This window comes from Trachurus japonicus, chromosome 6 (genome assembly GCF_045865225.1).
Source record: "Trachurus japonicus isolate A0001 chromosome 6, Traja_1.0".
NCBI lineage: Eukaryota > Metazoa > Chordata > Actinopteri > Carangiformes > Carangidae > Trachurus > Trachurus japonicus.
In genome coordinates, this window is record NC_140912.1 from 25,183,195 (window position 1) to 25,208,588 (window position 25,394).

Genomic DNA, 25,394 nt, shown 5'->3' on the forward strand with positions numbered 1-25,394 from the left:
CTGCCTGCGAACAAAAGGTAAATGAGGACCCCCCCCCTCTCTCTCTTTCTCCTCCTGACAGGACGCTGTGCTGTACTATATGCTCTGCTGCACAAGAGGAGACAGACAGACACAACACTGAGGAGAAAGACGAGTCATGCAAGCATCAACACCTCCACGTCTTCTTGTAAAAAGGGATGTCCACAATTTCGCAAAAGGTGAGAGGAGAAAAAAAAAGAAGAAAAGGTTGGTTTACGCAATTCCTCCACCACATCTTCCTCTCTGTGAAGTTCCCTCTAGATTGAGCTTCTAAGGTAATTATGAGCACAGTATCTTTCTGAGAACAACCTCACAGGGCTAACAATGCCAGTCAGGAGGGGGGAAACGACACACGCTGCAAGTCAGGAAGCCCCTAGCTAGTGCATGGAAAGAAAAACATTGTTTCCTGCCTAAAAAAAACTCCTGAAGACATTTAGGCTGCTATTTACAGGTCATATAGGGATTCAGACTGACAGTATTTATGATTTCCCTGATTTAGCGACACAAACCCAGCTGATAAGGTTTGGAGGGTAATATACAAATACATTTTAAGTCAATTAAAGATCCCATTAGTGAACAATATGGCCTTGTTTGACACAAAAACAAACACAGAGACACAAACACATGGTTACCAGCTTGTGAAGTCAGGACTCGACCCAATTTGTGGTCCAGAGAAATTTTACAAATTTCTATACAAACAGTCTAAAAGTGGCTCATTGTTTGCTTCCTCTCTCTACTCCATTGTTTTTCCTTCAGCCATCTGCGAGAAATGTCCCCCCGTCTTCCCAGAATCATGATAATAGTGTGTGTATGTGCTTGTCTGTGCATGTTTGTGTGTGTATGTGTTTGAGTGACAGAGAGAGAGAGTCTAAATAAAGTGGTTTTAAGAGCCAAAGCATAATAATCCACTTTCACATGGGAGGAGAGGAACTCATGGTTTTGTATAGGCAGTTTGACAACATGAGAAACATGGTGATTATTTTCCTAATTGATATGGGAGCAGCTGCACAGTATCATGCCAGTCAGTAATGTAAGAGGATGGATGCTTTGCTGTAGAGGAGTATACTTGACTGTGTGTGTGTGCGACTGTGCGCCCTCGTCCAGCTGCAAGTCGGTGTGTGTGACATTTCTAAAGAGTTTAGCTCCACCTACTGGCCCATTTGAAAACTACAACCCAGATCCCTAATATCATATTGGTGCTTTTGGGGGTGGTGAGACTAGTATGAGCATGTGTGTGTTCAGCTGCTGCCGAGCAATATTACAAAAGCACACACATGTATCAGCCATTTCCGGCTAAAGTGCTGCCCACACCCACTGTGTCCTCTGACTGAGCACAACAGTAACTTCCCCCACACCTTCACCAGCCTCAGCCACGTCCAATCTGAGACTGCTCAGCCAGACACTGAGTAAACTCAAGGGAGAGATAAGGAAATGATGTAAGTCTGTGTTCCTCAGTGCAGTAAGAAATTATGTATTAACAAAAATCAATAGCCCCTCGTGTGTGCGGTGCTAAATTGTTTTTGTAAGACATTAGGATTGTGGACTTTCAGACGAAAATGTGCTATGCGAGTGTAAACAATACAGCCAGTTGTAGCAATAATTAATCTAACCTTTGAACACAATGATTATATAAAACACGGAAGCTAAGAAGTAATAAAATACAACCGCTGGAGAGATCACTAAACTAGGAACTTTACTTGACGCATATTGATGGATGAGATTTTGTAATGAGATGGATTTCCAGTCCTCTGTGAAGCACTGTGAATGAAATAAACATGCCTTGTCTAATCACATTCTCATCAACAGAACCTACAGAGTCTAATCAATACAAAAAATAAATTAGTGCAAAATTTGCATTCCTTAGCGACAATTAAAGACTAAATACACATACATAAATCCTACAACTGAATTTAATTAATTAATTAATTCATATTAATTATGCCTTACAGAGTTGAACATGTAAATGTTATAGGAGCATTTACAGAATAGGAAACCTGGTAAATGTAAAGTCCAATAATCACTCATTTCTTTTAGCTAAGGTTTGGTTGCCACCAACTCCTCAGGAAAGTATCTAGCTGAAAACATCTTCAGCTGTTCAGTGGCATCATTTGTTTTTCACTTTGAGAAAAGCACAAAAAACAAAAGTTTATAGAAAAATGAGAACTGAATTTCTCAGCAGACTACATCAGACTATAACTTTCACCACAAAAACAGAGGGAAAAGAAAATTCCTTTCTGTTGACCTTTTCAATTTGAATACCAAACACACATGAGGCACACTGCCTCTCCATACCAGAAGCAATGATTTATGGGTAGTTTACTCTCATGTGGTGCAGGAATACACAGCATATAAAAAGAAAATCATCTTTAAGTCATCATGAACTGGGCTGTACAAGGGATTCACTATTGCCTGAAGTGAGTTCAAGCCAGCTAGAGGAACAAGGAGAAGGTTCAGTTCAGGCTGAATGAGCATCAGTGTAGCAAAACAATAGCAGCAACAGTCGGCTAGCAGGCCACACAGTTCCTGATTCATGCAGTCCCACTGCTGCTGTCTTCACACAGAAAACAAACAGCCCCTTTGTTGGAGACTGATACAGCTGTCCTCACCAGCTCAGACTGTCATGCCCCCTCCGAAAGCTAGCTGGACTTAACAACACTAAATCATTTTCATTCGACATCTGAGATATGAGAAAATAAGATCACTTGGCCCTGGGTGTTTTGTGTTAAAGCAATAACTGAGATCCTTTCCAGAGTACAGCAAATTGTTTCTGCTTAGTGCAAACCTGTAAACGCTCCCTCACATTAAAACTGTCACAACATGTCATCATATGTGTGTAACCATATGCTGTCATGCAAGAGGATACAGGACTGGATAAGAGTAGTATATATGACAGATTTACATTTAAAAAAAACATGATGTCCTTATGAAAGGTCATCAGACTAATGCAGACGTGGCCATTTGTCTAGGAAGATGGGAGCAAAACAGACATAAAAGATGACAAAGCATTTTCCTCAGTAATGGATTTCATGTATCCAATTTTATACCAATTCATTGACCTATAAGTATGAAGTAGGAATGACAGAGCATCATTATAAGTCTGATACTGTCTCGCTTCTGTGGTCCAAGAAATGCAAGATCAGCCAGGCGTAATAAAAAAACAAACACTGGATCATTAAGAGTCATGTTGAACCAAGTCAAATGGAAGGAATTACTATTTAACAGTGAAGTTATACTTATTAGTCTTGTTTGGCAATTTCAGTTTTTGGAATCAACCACGGGTCAAGTACAGGTTAGATTTAGTTTTACAGAAAATGCCCGCCTGCATATGTTTGTAATGGCTCACTAATGAAACAGTGAGACTAGAGAGGAGAGGGGAATTAAGGACAAAGAGAAATGTTAATCTAAGAAAGAATCTGCAATACTATCGTATATTGCGAAAACATGCATGATGACTCACAATGACAGATAAAACTCAGGATATCCTTGTCCTTACCTCACTTCCTGACTCATATACCTGCAGAGGTGTGATGGGGGCTGTGAGCTGACAGACATTAAGGGTGGCACCATTAACCATAGAGCAAAGTTCATATCAAACTGCAAGTAGAGCACAGTGATCTTTAGTGGCATGTTTGCACACGCATTCAAGATAAGAATAAGTCAAACTGGTGCCTCCTGTCTCAAGGGGCTCAGACAGACAGACTTATGTATCTGGATCCTTGTTTTGTGAAAAAACATTGACAGACTGATTGACTAAAAACCTGGGCAAACTTTCAGTTACAGCTGTTCAGGCTGCAGCTCTGAAAAGATCCATCTGGAAGCGTCAATAGGAGACAGATCCCAAGACTGTCTGATCATCACATTTCAAATCTCAAAAACAACATGCAAGGGTTGATGTTCAGGAACCGTTCTCTCATGGGAGATGAGAGTTGCATCCTGATCAGATCTTGGACTTCCTTTAAAGAAATATTTTGTGGACTGAGGGGGAAAAATGTGTGCCCTCCAGCATCTAGATGGTTACACAACAGGCTGGGGCTTGTCTCTGAACCCTTCATACCTGCTGAGCAGCCACTAAGTCGGCAGTGGTGTGTAAACAAGGTGTGTAGGTGTATTACAGTCTGGCCTTTCCATGCTTTCACAACCAAATTGCCAGATTGATAATAAATACAAGACAGACAGATAGCAGATAACAAATCATGATACTGAGTCATATCTCCAGCTCATGCATTGACAGCCTGCAATAATCCATCATCAAAGTCTTGCTCTCAGGTAAAACTTCACGAAGAAGTTATGGAAATGCAAAATACACAGTAGATAAGTGGTAATGAAGTGTGGGATTTAACAACACAAATCTTGTAGTGGGCCTGGGATGGGATAGTTACGTTTCCACTATGGAAATAGTTTTCCAGCATTCCTTACAAACTCACCTTGGTCTTCTTCTTCCTCTGGCTCCTCTGTTTCCAGACTTCGTGGTTTCCTGCGAAAAGCGACTCTGTTAAATCCGTCCATTCTTCTCTGAGGCTCTGGCCGCTCCAGCATCGAGACACTTCAGTGCGACGCATTCAAAATTACCAAAACACAACTTTTAAAGTTCAAATGAATAAAGTCCACTCCTGTCCACAATCTCTGCACCGCTTCCTGCTGCGCGGCGGCAGCCCATGTGCGCCTAACCGAGAAAAAAAAAAGAAAAGTGCCTGTGCAGGTAAATAAGTAACGTCAAAGTGGCGTTGACTCGAGACACACCGGACTCAGGTAAACAGCTGTGTGCATGTACGATAACAACAGCTGGGTCCAGTCGCTGCATCCACTTGTTCCCCTGCAATATGTCACCGAATTGAGGGGGGGGGGGTGTTTCGCTCACCACGCCCTTCTCCCTCCCCCCGGTACACACAGTGGTGCAGACCTCCTGTTATGTGAGTGAAGGCATTCAAGCGTAAAAAGAAGCGGAGGAAATTTGCCTCTGAAATGTAGTGGAATAGAAATGGAAAGTATAAAATGTTCAACTTTGTAGTACATTAAAATTACTTATATGTATATGAATATAATATATATTATAATAGGCCTATTTTCCATGTATGTAGCCTACAGTCAGTGCATGTACATATTCTGCATATTGAGACAAAAGTATGTCCCAATAATGCAAAAGTAAAAATGATATTATCATTTGAGATTGAGATAGACTGTTTAATAGGAGCATGCAGCTGAAAAAAAAAACATTGATGTGATTTCTAAGAGACTGAAGTTAGTTTTAATACAAATATTCAGTCACTCAGATAATTGTTATTTTCACTTGCTTCTATGGTGACAGAGCTATAGCTTTCAAACACTGATGAAACTAATTTTTGTAGGTAAGGCGCAATACCAACACACACAAAAAAAGGTAAGAAAGTGTGTGCTGCCTTTAAAACTGTGTGATAGAGAATCAGACACACAAACAAAGTCACATACAAATCCAAGGACAGATCTTTAATTTACTTGTGAAACCAATTAAACACAGTTTTAAATGGAGGAGAAACCGTAAAACCCACTGTAGTACAGCATACAGCTATCATTCTTTTTAAACCACAGGCTGGTTGTTTTGTTTTTTTTCATTTCTCTCACTGGATTAGTCTCTCTCCATCCACTGCTATATTGTGCAAACAAAACCAAGAGAGTTAGCTCACCAATGAGCCTGCATGGGGTTCAGAGGCTTCTTTTTTTTGGACCACAAATAATTTTTCATCACTCTGTAGTTGCAAAAGTCAAACAATCTACACTGTTAACAAAGACAAATCCAACAAATGTAACAGTCACAGAGAGAACAAAAAGAGTCCACTCATACTCTGCAGTTGTAAGGAAGAAATGCTTTTATCTGTCGAGACAACACGATACTGGCTATGTATGTTTTTTAGTCTATCCTTTTCATATCCATGTGGCAGAAGTTATGTGTTCAGTGCAGTGAGGACAACACTAACGTTAAAGACATTATTATGAGGGCGTAACCATAGAGAGAGGGGACTTCAATTATGCAACATAGGTCACAAAATACATCCATCTCAGTCAGACTTAGCCCACTTCTTCTGGGATCAAAGCAGTGTTTCAAAAAGAAACAACGTCTCGACTGTGTCACTGTAACCATGTCCCCTACTATACTGTTTTAAGAAAGCTGGGGACACTCTTGCTGTCTTATATTCTTCTTATCAGCCTGCTGGTTAGTTCATTGTGACAGAACTGGTTGAAATACCAGGTGTAAGTCTCATCCAGATCCGTCTACGACCGGTGCTACTGTATTGCTATAATGCATACTGCATAATTGTGCTTGGACAGTACTGCATACTGTTTGGACGAAGCATATGGAGACAGCTCAACAAGGAGATGCTACGATGACAAACAAGGTTGTAACATCAATTTGATTGACGTTTCTATCATGGTATATTATGAGAAACTAAAGGTGATACGCTTTCTGACAAATACGGAGAAAGAAGCTCATGGAGAATACTTTGTGGTGATGAAGGTAACTCAACAAGGAGGCACACCTTTTGGGGGGAACCCTCAGTTCATAGCTAATGTTAAAAAGAAAGAGGTCAGATCACTCCATGGTCACCTACACCTGTGCAATTCAAAAGGCAAAAACTCAGGCCAACAGCCCTAGTCCTGATCTCACACTTCCTCTCACCTATTACCTCAGGTCTCTACAGAGATCTGAGCTACATAACAGACAGAACCACGTCACCAGAGTCTGCTGTAAAAATAAATAAAAATTAAAAGGAGGTATAAAATAGTCTTTATGCACATGATTTGCAAAACAAAAGTTGTATAAAAAACACAGGCATTCCAAGAAAGACTAGTGGCGTTAGAAAGGTAGTTGAAATCCACCCATCACCACCACAAGAAACAATTTCCTTGTAATAAAACGCTTACCTTCATTAGTCTGTTCGCAATGTCAAACCCAATGTCCTCTCACACCCCTATGTAAAAATGGCATATACGGTATAGTTGTTGATTATTATACTGACAAAATCTAACGTCTTAAATGTATAGTAAGGTTAGGCAAGTTTTCAACCTGCTCACTAGACCAGTAAGAAGATCTGCAATGAGGAAAATCTGTTTGTTTTTTTGGTTGCATTGGCTTTCCTTTGTTTAAGTGAACAGATTTGGCCATGTACAGTTAGTAAATGTGCCAAGTTGATCACTGAAGTCTTCACCACACGCAGTAAAACACGTCTTTTGATTTCCATTCTGTAAAATGACCAACAAACACAGAAATAACACATTCCAGAAATAAATATCTCAGAAACTTGTCAACAAATCAATATGTAAATAAATAGTTAATAAATTATAAATAAATACAGGTGGGAATAAAGGGGATAGATTCCCTTGATTTGTCACTCTGGCATTTGCGCCTCAGTCCAGTCTTTTTTTCCAGGACAGGATGTCACTTCCAGACAAGAAGAAGAGAGCGCCCTGCTCTTCTTTTCTTCTGCGACCGAGGTAACCGAAAGGCCTGCCGGGGGGGCCGGGGCCACGTAGCACTGGGGGGTTGGAGGGGCGTGGGGGTCACAGAGTCCACTAAGCACCAGGTTGGACTGTGGGGTTAGGGGGGGATAAAGCCCCTATCCAGAGTGTCTCTGTCTATGCATGACTCCTATACCAGACCCAGGCTGCAGGGCCCGGGCCGGAGCAGCTATAGGTTAGGTACCGGGGGGATGTGGCTGTTGGACCAGACAGTTACGAGGGTCGCAGGGGGAGAGAAGGCTTCTGCTGTGGGACAGGACTGCATGGTGATCCTGGAGGTCTTCCACAAACTTAGGACTGTAAGAATACAGAGACACAGGATAAAGGAATGAATAAGGCTTTGTGAAAACGTAGATGTTCAGGGCTGTAAAAGAGGAAAAACAGTGATTAGAAGAATGAGGTTACACCAAATAAATAATAAAAAAGCAACATATGACAAAGGCCAAAAAGACTGGTGTGATTTGCTCAAAGGAAACATTTGACATTTTGGGAAAATATATAATTTACTTTAAAAAATAGTTTTATATCAGAAGATTGGTCATGCTCATGTCTGTAGCTACTGTATAATATACTTCTAGTTAGCTTAGCTTAGCACAAAGTCTGGAAACAGGAGGAAACAGCTAGCCAATGAAGCTGTTTTACAATTTGGGGAATTTAAGAATAAGTATTAACATATCTCCCAAAATGTCAAAGTGTATCTTTAAAACCACTCCAGATACACGGGAGGGGCTGCTCATACTTGAGGACAAAGTATTTGGTGGGAACATGTACAGAACAAAACAGGGTTAGAGAGAAAGACTAACCAGCACAAAACTTGGACCAAACACGGTCTCAGATCTGTCAGCAGTTTCCTAGTTGCCTTGTATGAATGTGTCTCAATTGTGATAAAATAAATATGGACAATATGTTTTTCACCCTGTTGGTAAACTCAAAACATTTGCCGAATGTTAGCTTACTAGCTTCATACATGTATACTTAATTTAAATTACAAATGAATTATTTTATTTTTATTCTATTTTATTTTATTTTATTTAAGGAATGTTTATCTATCTTTGTTACTTCTAACCCTTATATTATGTATATAACATTTTAGGAGCTTTGTACCAAAAGAATTTCCCTCCAGAGATCAATAAAGTATAAGACAGCCTGTGAAATGCACGTGCAGTTAATGATGCAAAATAGCGACTGGCTAACCTGCGTATGACACTTTCATTAGTACTGATTCTCCTGTGAACATGAATGGAGAGTCATCATCAAAAGTGAAATTTCTGAATTCAAAAATGTACCTAGGTAAAATCACCAAAATATCCTTCATATGGACTATTCAAAATATCCATCATGCACAATGCCCCCATTCAGAATTGGTGCACTTTCATGTTGTAGCTGGTAAAAAATAGAAGATTGATCCATAATAGTACATGATTATTTGGTGATTATATGTTGTACATCTGTACTTACTTGAGTAAATGTATACTTTCCACCATGGGAGATAGAAAATAAGTAAACAGCATTTATACAAAACTACCATGCAAAACTACACATGCAAAGTGAAAAAATTCCTCACCCAGTGTGTTTATTGATGTGTGATAGGCTACAACTACAATTTTGTGGCCACAGATAGATAGATAGATAGATAGATAGATAGATAGATAGATAGATAGATAGATAGATAGATAGATAGATAGATAGATAGATAGATAGATAGATAGATAGATAGATGTTGGTGATCCTACTACTACCAGGCTCTACAGCTTGTTACCTGCGGGCTAAGGAGGTTCTCCCTCGCCTTAGTTGTGGGGAGAGTGACGGTACTGAGGCAGCAGGCTGCTGACAATCTACAAGAAACTGATAAATTAGACAGATATACAGAGTGGTGACACTCAGGGTTAGACAATAGGGACAATAGGGACACAGGGAGGGCAAGACAGGGGAAGGCCTTGTCAGGGACGAAGGCACTGGCTGGTTGGCCACTACAGTAGCTCTGGTTGTCATAAATGTAGCAGTAACAGTCTGATCCTCATCCGCATACACTTGTTCTTATGTCACAGCTAAATCATAGAGGTATTTGTGGCTTTACATTGGGATTTTTTCCTTTTTTGCTTGGTTAGGCTTCTCTTGAACAAGGATTACATAATTTCTGTATGAGGAAAAAAACAAGAAGAGACATCTAGTTAAAAGATCCCACAGGAAATACTTAAGGCCAGACTGAGAATAACCTGACTTGCTTCTACAACATATAACCTGTGTGAATGGAGCTACTAATGAAGTAATAATGTAAACTAGTCTCATCCAAGCACACTGACGGGATCAGTATCTGTACAGCTACACAATCACACACAAAGCATCCTAAGAGTCAGAAACACATAAACATTTACGCACACATGTAAATCCAATACTGTATTGATCTGCAAAGCACACGAGGAGAAGGACAAACACTACTGTTGAACAATCCAATCCTGCTCAACTCCACAACACCTTCTACTTTCAATTATATCTCTAAACTTCACACAAGTCCACCTACTTAGAGAGCACATGTATGATGTCTTGTTTTGTCAAGAATGAAATGTGCTTTTACTAATGATGTATATGATTATCTTGAGTCCAGCAGCGTTTTCAGTGGAAATACTGTATGTTCAGACACTGCCACATGGTGGAAAGACTTGGTAACAATGCAAGAGCAGTTTTAATCATCAGTGTGGGTATAGAGGGGATTTAGTCTGCCCACATTGGATTTTCTTTTTTTTATACCAAATGCAAGGTAGGAGGAGATGTGAACAGAAGAACAATCAAAGAGGAGGCTGAGGTACAGAGAGGAGGTCTGACTGGTTTTTTATATTCTATTTAACAAGACATTAATCATGTAACACACTCTAAGCCTGATAGATGCTTTTTAATAGAACTTTACATGTGACAGCATAAGGCATGCAAAATAAACTGGAAATAACCTTTTTTTACAACACATTATATCTTAAATAAAGTATCATATTCTTAATGCAATGGGTTAATAAACATTTAAATTGAAATATTATAACATGTAATTTACCGAGTCTGCCACAAGGAGGTGCTATGAGACATTATATGTTAACAGAGATGCTGCATTTTTTTTTTTTTCCCTTTATCACACTGAGACACTTCCCAGTATAGGAAAGTGATGCATCACGTAATGTGTTATGCTAGCTGGTATAACAATATCAAATTCATAAGGGTGTTCATTATTAAATTCTATGCTGAGCCACTGTCAGTCAACCTTTGCAGCAGCAAAATGTTGTAAAAATGTTTTGAGGATGGACATTGCCACGGTCACGGGCTCCTTCCTCCTGAGTGTTGCTGCATGTTCAAACCACAGACATGTGAAACCAGTTTTTTCCTCCTCTCTGTATCCCACCTACTTCCAAGGCTTCTGGGTGCTGTGTGCGCAGCTGATACTGGTGCACAGTCAGATGATGATGAATCATCGCTTTCGACGAAGGTGAGGAGATATTGAGGCGGGGCTGCTGCTGCTGTTTGGCTCGTGTGAAGGGGACAAAATGTGGTCTATGCTGTGTCGTAAGTAAACGAGCCGTTGGAACTCTAAGCTGATCCACTCGGGCTCTATCATGATGGGCTGGCTGTCCAGAGACAACGTGGAGTAACTGAAGTCAGTCAAAGCTGAAGCTGAGGTCTGGATTGTTTCAGAGAGTGTGTCAGGAATCCACGGAGACATGGACGGACAGGTGGTTATTTCTACAGAGGGGAGGCTACTACCGAGGGTCAGGGTGGAGGGTGGGGTGGTGGTGGTGATGATGGAGTGGCTGTGGAGCCTGTTAGGGCTGGGTGGAGCCGTGTAGGCGCCTCTGCGACTTACTTTGGGCGGGCTGCTTCTTATCTTGGGCACTTTAGCGCCACGGCCGCGGTGGGTCTGCTCGTGGTCAAACTCCAGATCCTCCAGGCGCTGGGTCAAGGCCAGTTTCTGCTGGATAGCCATACGGAGGAGGGAGTTCAAAGTCTTTTTCTCATCCTCTGCTGCCGCCAACTGCCTCTGCATCTCATCCAGCTGGGTCACGTACTCATCACACCTAGGAAGAGAGGAGGCGTAAGAGAAAATGTATTCACGTTTACAGAGAAGTCAGATCTTTAGTTGCACAGTTGAGATCTGGTATTCTTCCTCTGGCCATTGAGGTTGGTCGATTTAAGAATCGAGGAGAATAGAATATGTGAAATGTGTGAGTTAGATGAAGTAGAAAGTGAGTCTCATTTCCTTTTATATTGTACGTATGACGATTTGAGAGAGGTACTATTTCATGAAATCTGTGGACAAAACCCTGAAATATTTTGGTGCTCTGATGAGCAGAAGTTGGAGTGGTTGTTTAATTGCAGTGTGTTTAAAACTGCTAGTTTTATTTCTCAAGCCTGGAAAAGAAGACAGGAAAATTAGTTAAATTAATTTTTGATGATTTCTCTTGAACCTTGGCATTGTTTTCCTTTTCTTTTTTCTTTTTTTTCAGATAATGGTTTTGAACCCCTGTTTGTTTTCTTATTTCTTTGATGTGCTCTGGACCCGGTTTGTTTTCTTGGTGTCTTATAAGCCCATGCGGGCTGGGCATACAGAAGTATGCATGACACAATAATAAAAGTGATTCATTTCAAGTTATATTTCTGCATCTTGCCAGATTTTCCTCTCACCTTGTGGCGAACATGGCCCTGAGAGATGAGAATGTGGCAGCATCTTCTTTCAGAGCTTTGAGCTCGTTCCTCAGCTTCATCATGGTCTCCGTCACCATCGCCTTTTCATTCTCGTACTTGCTCTTCAAATTTGCCAGCGCGACCTCTGCTGTCTGTAAAAGAAGTCATTTAAATTCAACTGAATTGAAATCACACGTCACGTCTTTTTCATCATGCATCAAGAGCAAAGGATAAAACCCTTCACCTGTTTGTTGGCCTTGAGCACCAGCCTGAGCGTGGCTATCTGCTCTCTCTTGGTGCTGAGCAGGGACTTGAGCTTGAGGATTTCCTCCATGCACGACTCCTTGTCCTTGTCGAGCATCGGCGCCAGCTCCCTGGCCGCGGCCCTCTGCCTGGACAGCTGCAGCGAGCGGTCCACGGCTCTCTGCAGGTGTTTGATCTGGTCTCTGATGATGGCGTTCAGGTTGTAGATATTCATGGGCTCCTTCCGCAGATCCCCACCCGCCTCCGAGGGGAGCGGGGACGGGCAAGGAGAGATGCTGATGACCGGGGAGCCGGTGGCGTTGCGGGTGGGGCTGCTGTGGCAGGACGAAGAGTCCCCGGTGTTGTTGGTTGTTGTCTCGTTGTTGTGATGGGCGTCTTTGGATGGGGAGTCCATGGGGCTGCGCGGGGACTCGGAGGAGCAGGAGGAGGAGGAGCAGGCCGCTTGTGCCGCAGCGAGGCGTCGGGCCAGACGGGGCGAGAGCAGAGCCCGGGGGTCGTCCGAGCCTTTCAGGCTGCCGCTGCGCGTCACCCGGCTCTGGCGGTAGTAGTCCAGCATGACGCGGTTGGGGGTCTCGTTGTTGCACAGACAGACGTGGTGATAGAGCTGGGCCAGTTCCTCGCTGAAGGTGACCAGCTCGTCCTGCGCAGCGTTCAGCATGCCCTGGCTCTCCGAGGCCGTGCTCGAGGCCACTCGGAGCTCCGCCTCCAGGCCCACCACCCTCTCCCTGCTCTCACGACAGTTGCGCTCCAAATGAGTTACCTGAAATTATTTGGACAGTTGGGAAATGTGAGGTCAATACGCTCCATAAAATATACATTAGGGGTGGGAGAAAAAATCGATTCACATAAGTATCGCAATATTTTTTTGGACGATTTTTAAATCGATTTTTTTTTTTCTTCAAAAATCATTTTTAAAAAAATATTGTGCAATGTGCATTTGTTCGCCTTTTTTTTTTTTTTACATACAGAGAGTCCAGGTTTTGAAAAGGGTTTAAGTTCACTTTATAATGGAGTATGTTAATTTATAGGCTCCTATAGTATTTGTGCAGATAAATGTTAAAATAAAGCAGTTTACCTCAGTCTATATCTCATTTTTTAGTTTTTTTTAGTTTTAGAAGCCTGTTTTAGAAGCCTTTTTTCTATACTCTTTTATTTTTGCCTCTTTTATGCTGTCCAGGCTTTTGAAAAGAAAGTAGACTTACATGTGATGTGTATTTTTTGGGGAAATGTGGTTCTGTAGACAATCATAATCATTCAATTGTTTCACTGGTGTTAAAAATTCAGACAAAAAATTCGAGAAAATCGTATCGTACAATCGCAATTTAAATCGAATCGGCATCCAAAAAATTGTAGAAGAATCGAATCGGGAGAAAAGCATATCGTCCCAGGCAGCCCTAATACACATATATATAAATCCACAGTACGTTTCCAACAACAAACCTGGTCATTCAGTGTCTGAACTCTGTCGTCACTGTGGTTGTCTCCCTGCCCCTCCACAGCCTGGTTGTACTTCTCCTTCAGGGCCTTGAGTTCTGCCTTCAGGTCGATCACCTCCGTCACCGCCACCTTGTACTTACACTCCAGGATCTCAAACCCGTGGATATCCGGATCGTGGTGACCGTTGGCCGGGGGCGAACCGGAGCCACCGTCGGGCTTCTCGCTCTCCTGAGGGTCGTCGAGCTCCTTGTCTCCATTGAGCCGTTTCATGGCGTTGACGCGCTCCGTGAGGCGGTGGACGCGCTCGTTCTGCTCGGTCAGGGCGCCCTGCGTGTGCTGCAGCTGGGTCTGTGACTCCTGGAGGTTCATGAGCAACGCTGACTTCTCCCGCTCCACCTGTAGGACGGGAGGAAGACAGTGAAGGTAAGAAAATGACATCAAGAACAACACGAGCCTTTACTTTTTTATTATTTACACATTACATCATTATGTGTTTTGTTATTCCTTCATTTACCTATATTGATATGTTAAATACAAAAGATCCTACAAATGTTTCCTAATAAAAGCTTTAGCAGCACTCAGTAATATGATCTGCCTCATATAGAGGTTAAATACAAAGACAATGTACTAGTATTAAACAAACACAGGTTAATCATGGACTCCATTATAACCGTTGACTGACTGTGTAATGATATATTGTAACTTCACTGTTTAATTGCTTTTTGGTGAAAGGAGTGAGCTGACTGAGCATCCCCAGTTTCCAAAGGGTGACACTTTACTGATCCACCGTCACTTCACACTGTTGTTGATAGCGAGAAAGACAAAACAGATTTTGCAAAAATCCTGCAAGCAATTAGAAGTCAACATCTTCCCCAGAATAATCAAGTGGAAAGTGTAAATTGATTAGGGAGTAATTGTGTTTACTGAGACAGGCACACTGCTAATATAGCAGCCACTAATCTAATTGTCTATCTCCCAATGGGGGCTCAGCTTGGAGAGAATTGTAAAGTAATGACTAAATTAGATTTCAGCATGAATCTGATTTATCTATGGTTTCTATATCATTTAACATACCCTCCTGTACGGTGTGTCTGATTATGAATGCTGATGCACTCACGTGAGTCAGTGCATGAGCGAGAGTAAAAGAGAAAACAGTTCTTACACTACGTTACATAACCGGTATATTTATAGTCTTAGTTTATACGGATGAAGTTTATTGTAGAGAAAGCTTAGAAGTAATTGTAGTATAAATGTGAGTGTGCAGTGGACAAAAAACTTCTATGACATTCTCTCTCTCCGTTGGGCTCTCTATTTCTGTCCCCGTCTCTACACAGAAAGCAGAAGTCGTCAGTTTCTGTCCTCGTCTTGCAGCTGGATCTGCTCCTCCCGCTTATCGGACTCTAATCACCCTGACAGAGCTCCCTATGGCACACGCATATGTACACGCAGCAACTCTGCTGGACTCCATGTTCAGTGCTTTGGCTTGGGTGTAGGGTCTTAGTTTTTTGGTTTGTTTTTTAGACAATAGGAAGTTATTGTTACCTTATTAACAGTTTTGGTGTGTAGTTCTCTGACCGTTGCACATTTAAAAGCCAATAAAATGCACTTACACAAATGCACATGTACAGATATTGCTGTTATATCTTAATAGGTGAGTGGGGTCACGGGCAAAAGACATTACTATTATGGATTTCAGTGGAAAGTGTACTCTGTGCTATATCTCATACTAAGCCTGTCGTGTTGTTTTTCCTGTGCGTCTCTTGTTCACCAGATGTCATCACCTTGTCATTTCCTTGCTGCCACCACCAGCACACTGAACTGCTCTAGAGCAATCAACACTTATAAATGCACTGTGGGAAAGTGAATCAGAATAGACAAAAGGTCTGAACTCTTTTTTTATGGGTGATCTAATTCATAGTCTTGGTTAATTTACTTTAAAGGTGTGCTTTAAAGGGGAACTATGTAAGTCTGGTCACTTTTCCTCTGTTTTGGTAACCCTCCTCCCGGCCATGTGCATTTCTTTTTAATGATGGTCAGAAAGCATGAGGCGGTGGATAACATTATTTTTACGCGTTATGATGTGTATATTTGTGAAGTCTTATCTGTCATAAACAAGACATTACGGGTTACGGGGTGCGTTTGTGTTGCGATGCTGCTGAGACGAGAGCTGAGACACCGGGTCGGAGGTGCTGATCTTTCGAGGTTGGTTTTCAGCCAAGAGACGCTAGGTGGAAGGCAGAGAGCCTCTATTCTCCCTCATAACAAGTTACAAGTCATTTATTTAACCATCACAATTACTCTGAAGCTGTTTAATTAAGTAAAATTTTTGCATATTTAAGGTAATAAAATCTTGCATAGTTCCTCTTTAAGTCATTTTCCTCTGACCCACCTGTAGCAGCTGCTGTTTGAGCTTCTGCATCTCTGACAGGTTGAGCTCACTGAACAGGTCTGGCACAGATTGCAGGGCTTCTCCTTTCCGACCCGGGCGAAACTCCCCGTTCATCTTGCCTGTATGGACGTGACCGTTGCGCCGGTTGCTGTCCTCATTGTTGCCGTTGGGAGTTGGGATGGCGGTGCCATTGGTGCCGTTGGTTCCAATAGTTTCCTCTGGGAATTTGAGGCCCTCAACGCCAGTGACGGTGAGCGCCAGATGGGCCCCTGCTCCGTACACGCTGTCACTCAGGCTGATGTGGTGGGCCAGCTCCTTTCTCAGGTTGTTCTTCTGCTCACGCTCGCTCTTCAGGGCATCCAGGGCTTCTTCTAACTGACCCTCAGAGATTTCCTTTAGACGTAAAGCGTCTTCAAGCTGGCTGTTGAGGAGAACGGTCTCCTCTTCCAGCACTTTAATTTCATGTTTTAGTCCCTCATATTCCACCTGAGGGAAGAGAGGAAAGGAAAGGAGTAGAAAACATTTAATGTAATTATTTGTGCAGATTCTAAAACATTTTATTTTGAATCATACAAAAAATAGGAATAAAACTGTGCTTCGGATTATCTATCATTTTACATTTACTGTAACTAAAATGATACCTACATAGGTGGAAAATCAAAAATGCTATTATGCAGTTACATTTTCAAATGTATATAATCTTTTAAACATAAGGGCCTAGTCCTTTCTGGGCTTCCATAGAGAATAATGCTTTCATACAATACTTCATCTTAAAAAACAAATAAAAGAATCAATAGTAATCTGGATCTGGTTACAACGTAGGTACTGTAAAGGACATTTTTTAATAGAGTTCACAAACCAGTGGTTTTCTATGATGTAGCCCTTAGACCAGCAGGACTACATCACACTGGTGATTTTATGATGATGTATAGTCTTAATCTACTCCAGCACAGAGGGGGCATTAGAAATTGGGGCCACAAACAATACATACAGTGTTTGACTTTGTAATTGGATGAGGGATAATGTAACCCCTTACAGCAAATAAAGGGTGATGACCATCTAGAGAATAGGCCTACTGTTAAGTCCAGTGCATCCCAGAATGAGAACAGACACTAAAACATAAAGGCGACCTCACTGTTTTGGAAGCGATACTGGAAAACAGTGTGAGTCATCTCTCTTGGTTTGTTTTCCATCGTTAAAAGTGATGACAAATCTGTATGAGACAGTTTTGTGGTGTAATTGAGAAGTGACTAAAGATTAAATCAGGGAGTGAAATGTTCACTTAAATTGCTGGGTGTTATTCATACTGACCTGGCTCTGCTTGAGTGTAGAGACCAGTTTCTGCAGCGTGATATTCTCCTCCTCCAGCTCTGTGTAATCCTGAAGAAGTCTGGTCTCCCTGAACTTGTACTCCTTGATCTCCTCCCTCATCCTGCTCCTCTGTAGCTCCAGCATGTCATTGCTCTGGAGTCCCGGAAAGAACAAATGGAAAGAGAGAAGCAAGGGGGGAGAGAGAGAGAGAGATGGGTACAATGAAAAGAAAGGAGTGAGGAAAGTGAGAAAAAGATGAGAAAAAACAGAATTTAGTGCTTTGTCATAACCCAATTGGTACCACTCCTCTCTTGAAAGCATGAGAATGAAAAACTTTTCCAAAACAATGCCATTGATGTAAATGTAATGCATCAGCAGCCACACACTCCCAGAAAGATCATCATTTTCAGTCATCTGCTGTGCACCGACAGAAACATGAGCATATGCTGGACCAGAGGAAGTGTCGATGGGAGAAATGCACAGACCACAGAAGTCATAAATCTACATACAGAAGGCGGCAGCACTGGGAATAAACGTAAGACTCAGCAATATCATCTAAGCTCACATAATCCTTAATGTTACCTGAAGGAAATGTTGCTATATTAGCTCTTAGAGTCTACTTATCAATCATGGTGGTAGGGCTATTGTTAATCCCTATGTTTTTACACACTAAATGACTACAGTACAATGCTGCAACCACTAAGGAGACAGCTCATATGAAGTGTAGGATGAAAGTCTGGGTGTGCTTCCCTCACTGCAGAGCTCCCTGCAGCTCCCTGTGTACATATGGCAGAAGTGCTGACCCAGAGACAGAGTCAGGAGTCAGTACAGTCAGGAGGTAGAGACACATACGGCCTCCAGAATCTCTATATTTCTCTGTGTGTTTAGCGGTGGATGGCAATTTTTATAACTGGCAAATGGACTGAGACTAAAGACCATTATGATTCACTGAATCGTTTGATTTGTACCGTGGCTGACAGCGGCTCCTATACTCGTGAAGCAAATGGAGGCAAAACTGCAAAGTCCATAGAAGGACAGCAGGGCGGCTTCGTCGGCTGCACTGGAAAACACTTCTATACTGATCCAGGAGGAGAACACAGAAATCATAGGAAAATGCGAAATCATACAATAGGTAAGAAAGTCAGTATGTTGATCAATTACATATTCACTCTAATGTGGGGGGAATTAACACTGAGCTGTGTGTAAAGTGCACAGGATTAGAGGCCAATTATCAGTCAGTGAGGCTCCATAGAAGCGTAGCTGATCAGGGGCTAACAGCGGCCGGGGTCAGGGACAGTGCGGCATACAACGCTGGCACCGGGCCGACCATGGGCCAGAGCCGGGCAAACACACCCCCTGACCTGGAGGCCACAGCACTGTGACCGTGGCAGATTCATGATACATTGGCAGAAGTCCAGCCATGATGTATTTATTCATCATTACCAGCACTGTAGCTGTGCTGATGTGGAATTAAAAGACAATGTTACCATAATTTGTGACAAGATCCTGGATAAATGAATAATACAGTAAGGTGGTCACATAAATATGTCAGCTAATGTTCTGACATGTGTCTGCTGACAAACAGCAAAAAAGTTCAACTTTCCATCAAAGTTTTCTTGATAAATCTGCATATGCTAATAGAGTTTCTGAGGGGTTGTTTGGAACTTGCAAAAATCTTTTGATTAGACATGATTTGTGGTGAGTGAAGCCCCCAGTGTGGTTGCAACACCTGCTTCTCACGATGCAAAAGGCGACTCCTCCTCATTAACAGGCATCCTACATGCAAATGAGGCTTTCAAAGACGGGCAGAAGGCATTTGATGAACACATCATCAAAGAGCCGTGATCATGATGCACACAGGTGACAGGTGCGCCATGAATATGTTGACCAGGCTTTTCAACCAATTAGTTGCCAGATTTAAAATATATATTGACTCTTAGGGGTTCAGACTATAACACAGCAACAATTGAACCCCACAACTCTCCCTGGTGAATTTAGTGAATGGGGAGTGTGTGTCCTGTGAGTGTAGTGTTGGTTGTGTGATGAGAGCAGCCCGGCTCACTCTGTCCCTACACATGTGCCGAGCTCAGGGCATTTCACTTATTCCCCAGCTTAGCACCGGATTTGCCCCCCACAATGGGGTCGTGGCCGCGGTGTCTGACCCCGGCTCGAACTTCTGCACTGTCCGACACAGTGGCTGCAGACGTGTAGTGTATGCATGCATAAACACATGCTTGCCTTGCACGTCTGCACATGTAAACTGTTTTCTCTGGCTGAGGTTTGACCCTGTCCTGTCTGACATAGTGACCTTTGCCCTTTATCAGACATACACATGGATCTCATGAAGATGCATGAACTGCAAATAAGACTACACATTATGTTCTTCATAAAGTTAATACAACTATCCACTAAGCTGAAGTTTTTTCTTTATTTTTGTGGTACAAAAGACCTTGAGTGACCAAACTTTTCAAAAATAAATTACATTGTCTTAAAAAATCACCAAATCTCTATCTAAAACATTGAACATATCACATAATAAAAGTAGATGTCAGTTGCTGCATTTGTACAATACGATGCATATTCAAAAATATTTTTAAAATAAATAGACGAATAATGAAACTATCCGATTTTGGAAACTCACCTCTCGCAGATCCTGCACGAGCGCGTTGAGTCTCTCATTTTCTGCCTGGGCGTTGGACGCCACAGAGCGGCTGAGTGTCACCTCCGTCTGCAGCTCCAACACACGGCCTGTGTAGTAGGCCTCCTTAGAGGCCGACTCCTGCAGCAGCGACTCCTCATTGCTCTCCCCATCCTCCGCCACCTTACGCTGGTTGGTGTAGGCCTGGCCGAATGCCTGAGGAGGAAGAAAAGGAGGCATGGTTAGAAGAATAAAAACAACCACCAAGTTTGCATCTGTTGGAGTGTGGAGTAAGCCGAGTACATCTTTCACTGTTGACCACTAGGTGTACTCCTGCTGTTCTTTTTACCACCCCACAGCACCAGCAGCACCATTAGACACAGAGGCTGTCCCTTAAGGATACCTGCTTTGTGTGTATGGGATGGTGTTTCAGTGTGATCAATAGACACACTGTTCCCATTTTCCTGACACAGGTTTTCACGGCACTGAGCGCTGACTTGTCATGATAAAGGACCCGAGGTCTGATTGAGAAAATCAAAGCAGGCGTCAACAGCAAAACAGGCCTTCAGCACCGGCCCCTCTGTACTAAACTACATGAACAAATGCACTAACTCAGTTGGCTACAATATTTCTTGCAGTTAAATATAATGCATATTAAATGAAGATGCGGTGGTGACTCGTGCACCATCTTCCCGACAAGTTTGACTGAACACACACACAAATTCCTTAGTTGTAACTGCTCCTCAACATCCATGCTTCTGCAGCCTCAGTGGTTCAATAAATAGCCCTACTATGAGCCATCTTTCATTTTCTTAGCAGATCAGCAGAGGAAAAAAAAAGAAAAGGGATTGGGTGCCCGAGGTGGCCTCTGTGAGAGAAAATCGATCAATACTGCCTTGTCTGGAAAACATTTTATGGATTAAAATTGCCACATGAAACTGTAAACAGCACAGCATGTGGAGCTTTTTACAGCCTTCAGGAGGCAGTTCCTGGACAGGGTTACTTGACCAAATCGACCATGCAGCCTAAATCATAAGGGAACTGTATATTTTGGAGTAGATGTATTAATAATTCACACTGCAGTCTTCCCATTCCCACTCCACCATGATAACAACGTTTTCTCTGTTTGGGATGAATCATTTATAAGTTATAAACATCTGTTATTTGCGGAAGACAAGAGCCTCACTAGATCAGTCATCTTCCATTTTTCTATTTACTGTTGATTCATGAGCTAACAGGTTAAGTAAGCAGCGTGCAGAGAGCTGTTAGATAGATAGGGGGGATTTATGACAGTCAGAAATCGACTTTAGTGCAGAACTTGAAGTGTACAGCTCTGGCACAGAGAGGGCTGTTTGTCATGTGGTCGTTTAGCCACCGTGGAACTATGTTATAAGGTCAAACCGATGCGTTGAAGACTAAATAAACTGGTGCGTGCGTGTGAATGAGATGAGGCGATTCACCATCTGAGAGATTTCAACGACACCTAATTAGCTTTATTGACCATCTCCGTCTGTCTGCCACATCTCACTCGCTGCTTCAATATACTCATCACCTGCTGCGACGCCAAGTGCATGTAAAACAACACATCCAGTCACTGTCAACACCATCTTTTCATAAGGTTTTCATAACGTCTATAATCTATAGAAATTAATGCCCACACTTGCCATTCTGTCAACATGAACTCTCCATTAATAAACATGCTGTAAGCCAAGTCAATGAAGACCTATTCACTCATAAAGGTGCTGATTCTCCCTGTTGGCATAGACTGATCCTGATTCAACCGACTCCTTTGTTTTCCCTTTGAATGACAAATGTAACAGTTTGCATATGAATAAGAGTCCAGCAAAACCTCTGTAAATACACAGAACATTTAGCCGCTCAACCACAAAAACCAACCTCAAGGACTCTCCTTTGTAATGACATGAAAGCACTCATGACATGAAAAAAAAGAATAGGCTAAGAGTATCATAATTTTTTTCTCACTTTCTCCCTCTGTATCTCCCCACTATTACTCCCTCTCTTTCACACTCTGTCTGAGGGGGAGGCACATTGTGATTGTGGGGGCCGATTAAGAGGGAGGGCCCCTGGAACAAAACAGCTGATTAATTCTGAGCACAGTGTGCGTGAATGAGCTCAAATTTTCACTTCAGATAAAGGACTGTGGAGGTCTGAACAGACCCCTACAGCAGCAGAGCAGCTGAGCCCCGCAGGAGGTGCTGGCGAATGTCTGTCCACACGGGGCGACCGCTGCTGGATTTCTGGTGTCAGGAGGTCAAGGAAGAGAGAGCAGAGAGTGAACAGAGCATCTGTGCTGCTTTCACCAGCACTGTACTGTATGTGCCGTGACTAGGCGGCTATTTAAAAGACAGACAAGGCTGTTGGTACTCGAGGAAAATCTGTCACATTTGGCAGAATATGCAAAACTTCTGTTACAGTCACTGTTTTTTTGGTTTTTATCTTTAACTCTTGTTCACTCTCTTGTCTATATGTATTAAGTATGAAGCTGGCAAGTTGCTTAGCTGCTTAGCATAAAGACTGGAAATGTGAAAACAAATGAGTTTATTTCTCAAAATGACACACAAAATAAAAAAAAATACTAATAAAAGAAACCTAAACTAAAAAGCTTTCACTAGAAACTATAACAAATGAAAAAAAGAGGAGTTAATGACAGCTTTACACACATCTTGTCCATTGATAACCCAGCCCTATTGATAAACATGCCAGCCGTCTCCTCTGGGGGTCAGAGGCGGAGAGGCTGCCCTATAGTTGCGGGCAGTGATGCAGCAGTTACTCAGCCACGGAGAATCGGTGGCTCTCGGATGCGTAACGAGAGGCAGATGCTTTTGTAACCACCCTCCTTCACGGGCTGAGCCATGCCCGCTCCTCCAAGTCCGCTCTCTCCATCTGCTTCCCTCTTCAGGGAAATCACAGTGAGTGACACTGATGGCTGAACCTCGACGTTTGCACATAAAGGAGCACAGCGCGCTCTGGCCCATGTTGCTCATGCACTGTATAGCTTCTGGTGGGCTAAAAATAACACTGTGGCAGCTCTGTATTTTTCTGGCTAATTACTTGAATAGCACTGACAGTGCTGCATGCTATTATCATTACAGTGATGGATCTGCAGTGCTCCACTGTCGGTGTCCTATATGGCTGGCACATATAACATAGTTATCCAGGCTAGATAACATGTGAATAAACAATGTGGAGGATTAAAATTTAATAGCATTTCCTGAGGATGATATTAATATGGGGCCACTGATTGGCAGTCTGTTTGGTTTGGTGTACTGAAAACCCCATAATGCATTCAACCTTGAGGCTCCTCAGCCTTCTGTGCCTCAGTGGATAAAGTCCAGACAATAGGGTCCCCTTCTATAGATATTCATCCCTGGGGCCATGGGAAGAGGAGCAGACAAACCAACCGCTGCACCAGCCTGTGTGTATGTGTTACCCTGAAATCCTTCCCTGTCTGTTGCAGTCCATAATGAGGGCCCATGGGTCTGCAATCTTGTATGTGCACGCGCGTGTATGTACAGTGAAAGTGTATTTTTACACCCAGGAGGGAGAGAAAGAGTGAACTCTCTGCAACAGTAATTAATCTAAACCCAAACTTTCATTATAACGGTGAGGTACGAGGTCTCCCCACCAGCAAAAACAGGTTTATTTATAGACAGCAACACACAGCTATACAGTAGAGATGTGATTAAAATTTCAAGGTCAGAGAGCAAAGCTCAGAATCAAATTCATCTAGATGCTGGAATTAAATTTCAAATACTGTAGAAATATTGACACAGTCAAGAGTAACAACCCTCAACCACTTTCCATGTGTCCTTATGTATTCATGATTTATTCGTGTCCTTATGTATTTGAGTTCTAATTTATGTGGATCTTAATTAGACGGTCTGGATAATCTAATATTTTAATTGTGGCTGTGACACTTAATTAATTGTTAATCACTGCACAGTCACAAGTGAATTAATGTATAATATGACAAGGAGAACATCAAGTAAGGTCGAGGTTTTAAGTGATACCGTGATAGATGGGGTTTGAATAAATTGCAATTCGCTGCAGTAATCCATCTATATTTCATGAACGTACAAGATGAGTAAAGCACCATTTTTTTATTGCTGGATTTGAAAAATGAAAGAAAAAAATGAGAAGAAAAAAAAAGCTCTGAATCTTGATCATGAAGTGATTTAAATATTAACCAAAAAGACAACTTGCTCAGGCCAAATCTCTGCTACAGCCATGTTTTGATGAGTTATGTTGTAGCAGAAATCACAGTATTAGTCATCCCATAAGAAGCAAAAAGTCTTATGGCTGAAACACATACATACAGACACACACACATGGACACACACACACACACACACACACACAGGCCAGATGGTCAACCCAGCCAACCACATCAGGGATTTCAGTACCATGGAGAGAGACATGCAGGACTGCTGCTGCTGCTGCCGATGTGAAGCCATGCAGCTGTCAGCGTCATGAAGGGAGCCCTGTTTCTGTCCCTGTCTGTGTGTGTGTCTGGGAGAAAGTGTGTCTACCTTGTTGTTCACTTGCTTGATGATCAGTTGTAAAGCATGTCACAGCAATTGTCATGACTGTTTGAGGCCAAGCCGAATAATCCGAAGCATACTGTGTCTCTTCCATCAGCAAAAAATAACAGCATCAAGTACGACAGAAAAGCTGGGGACATAAGTCAGAGGGCAGCGTGAGATGTGTAAACCTCCAGTCACAACAGGACAACACACGCACAAACACACGTCAGCCAGCAAACAAGATTTGTCCCTGACTCACTGACTGTTTTTGACAAGCATGCTGTCTACTCTGACTGCACTCTGGGGAGGTAAACGAAACACAGCCCAGCAGGATGAGAGGAAAAGTTGAGTTTCTAATTCACTCTCTCTCTCTGTGATCTCTCATGTACAAATTCAAATGAATCAGATGATGCAGTTTCTGTAGTTAGGTTTGGGAATAAACTTTTTATCACTTTGAAAACTCTCAATGTAGAATGTGCTATGTCTATTCCTCTAATTTAATGTAGTACTGTAATAGAAATCTTCTACACTTTGTAATGTTGCCTTCAAGGGGCTATGTTTTATGAACAGATTTAATGTATGTCCTAAATTCAGTATTGCATGCCCATAAAGTTTGGAGACAAAGGACGAAAAATGTCCA

At 42.2% G+C, this 25,394-nt stretch overlaps 1 protein-coding gene across 6 annotated transcripts in view; it reads right to left on the reverse strand.

Annotated features, from left to right (window-relative positions):
- Nucleotides 1-5,613: 5,613 nt before the first annotated feature.
- Nucleotides 5,614-25,394, reverse strand: part of bicd1a (bicaudal D homolog 1a) — a 32,068-nt gene continuing 12,287 nt past the window's right edge. The window contains exons 2-11 of one of the 6 annotated variants that reach the window (XM_085779966.1): nucleotides 20,214-20,426; nucleotides 17,573-17,725; nucleotides 16,262-16,747; nucleotides 13,876-14,268; nucleotides 12,416-13,195; nucleotides 12,172-12,323; nucleotides 11,354-11,564; nucleotides 9,269-9,354; nucleotides 8,704-8,736; nucleotides 7,667-7,806 (exon numbers count right to left, since the gene is read on the reverse strand). In XM_085779966.1, coding sequence (XP_085636092.1) covers nucleotides 7,686-7,806; nucleotides 8,704-8,736; nucleotides 9,269-9,354; nucleotides 11,354-11,564; nucleotides 12,172-12,323; nucleotides 12,416-13,195; nucleotides 13,876-14,268; nucleotides 16,262-16,747; nucleotides 17,573-17,725; nucleotides 20,214-20,426 — 2,628 coding nt within the window. In that variant the 3' untranslated portion in view covers nucleotides 7,667-7,685. Of the gene's footprint in view, nucleotides 7,807-8,703; nucleotides 8,737-9,268; nucleotides 9,355-10,715; nucleotides 11,565-12,171; nucleotides 12,324-12,415; nucleotides 13,196-13,875; nucleotides 14,269-16,261; nucleotides 16,748-17,572; nucleotides 17,726-20,213; nucleotides 20,427-25,394 lie in introns of those variants that run through there. The other 5 variants (XR_015036018.1, XM_085779968.1, XM_085779967.1 and 2 more) reach the window with 5 other exon arrangements.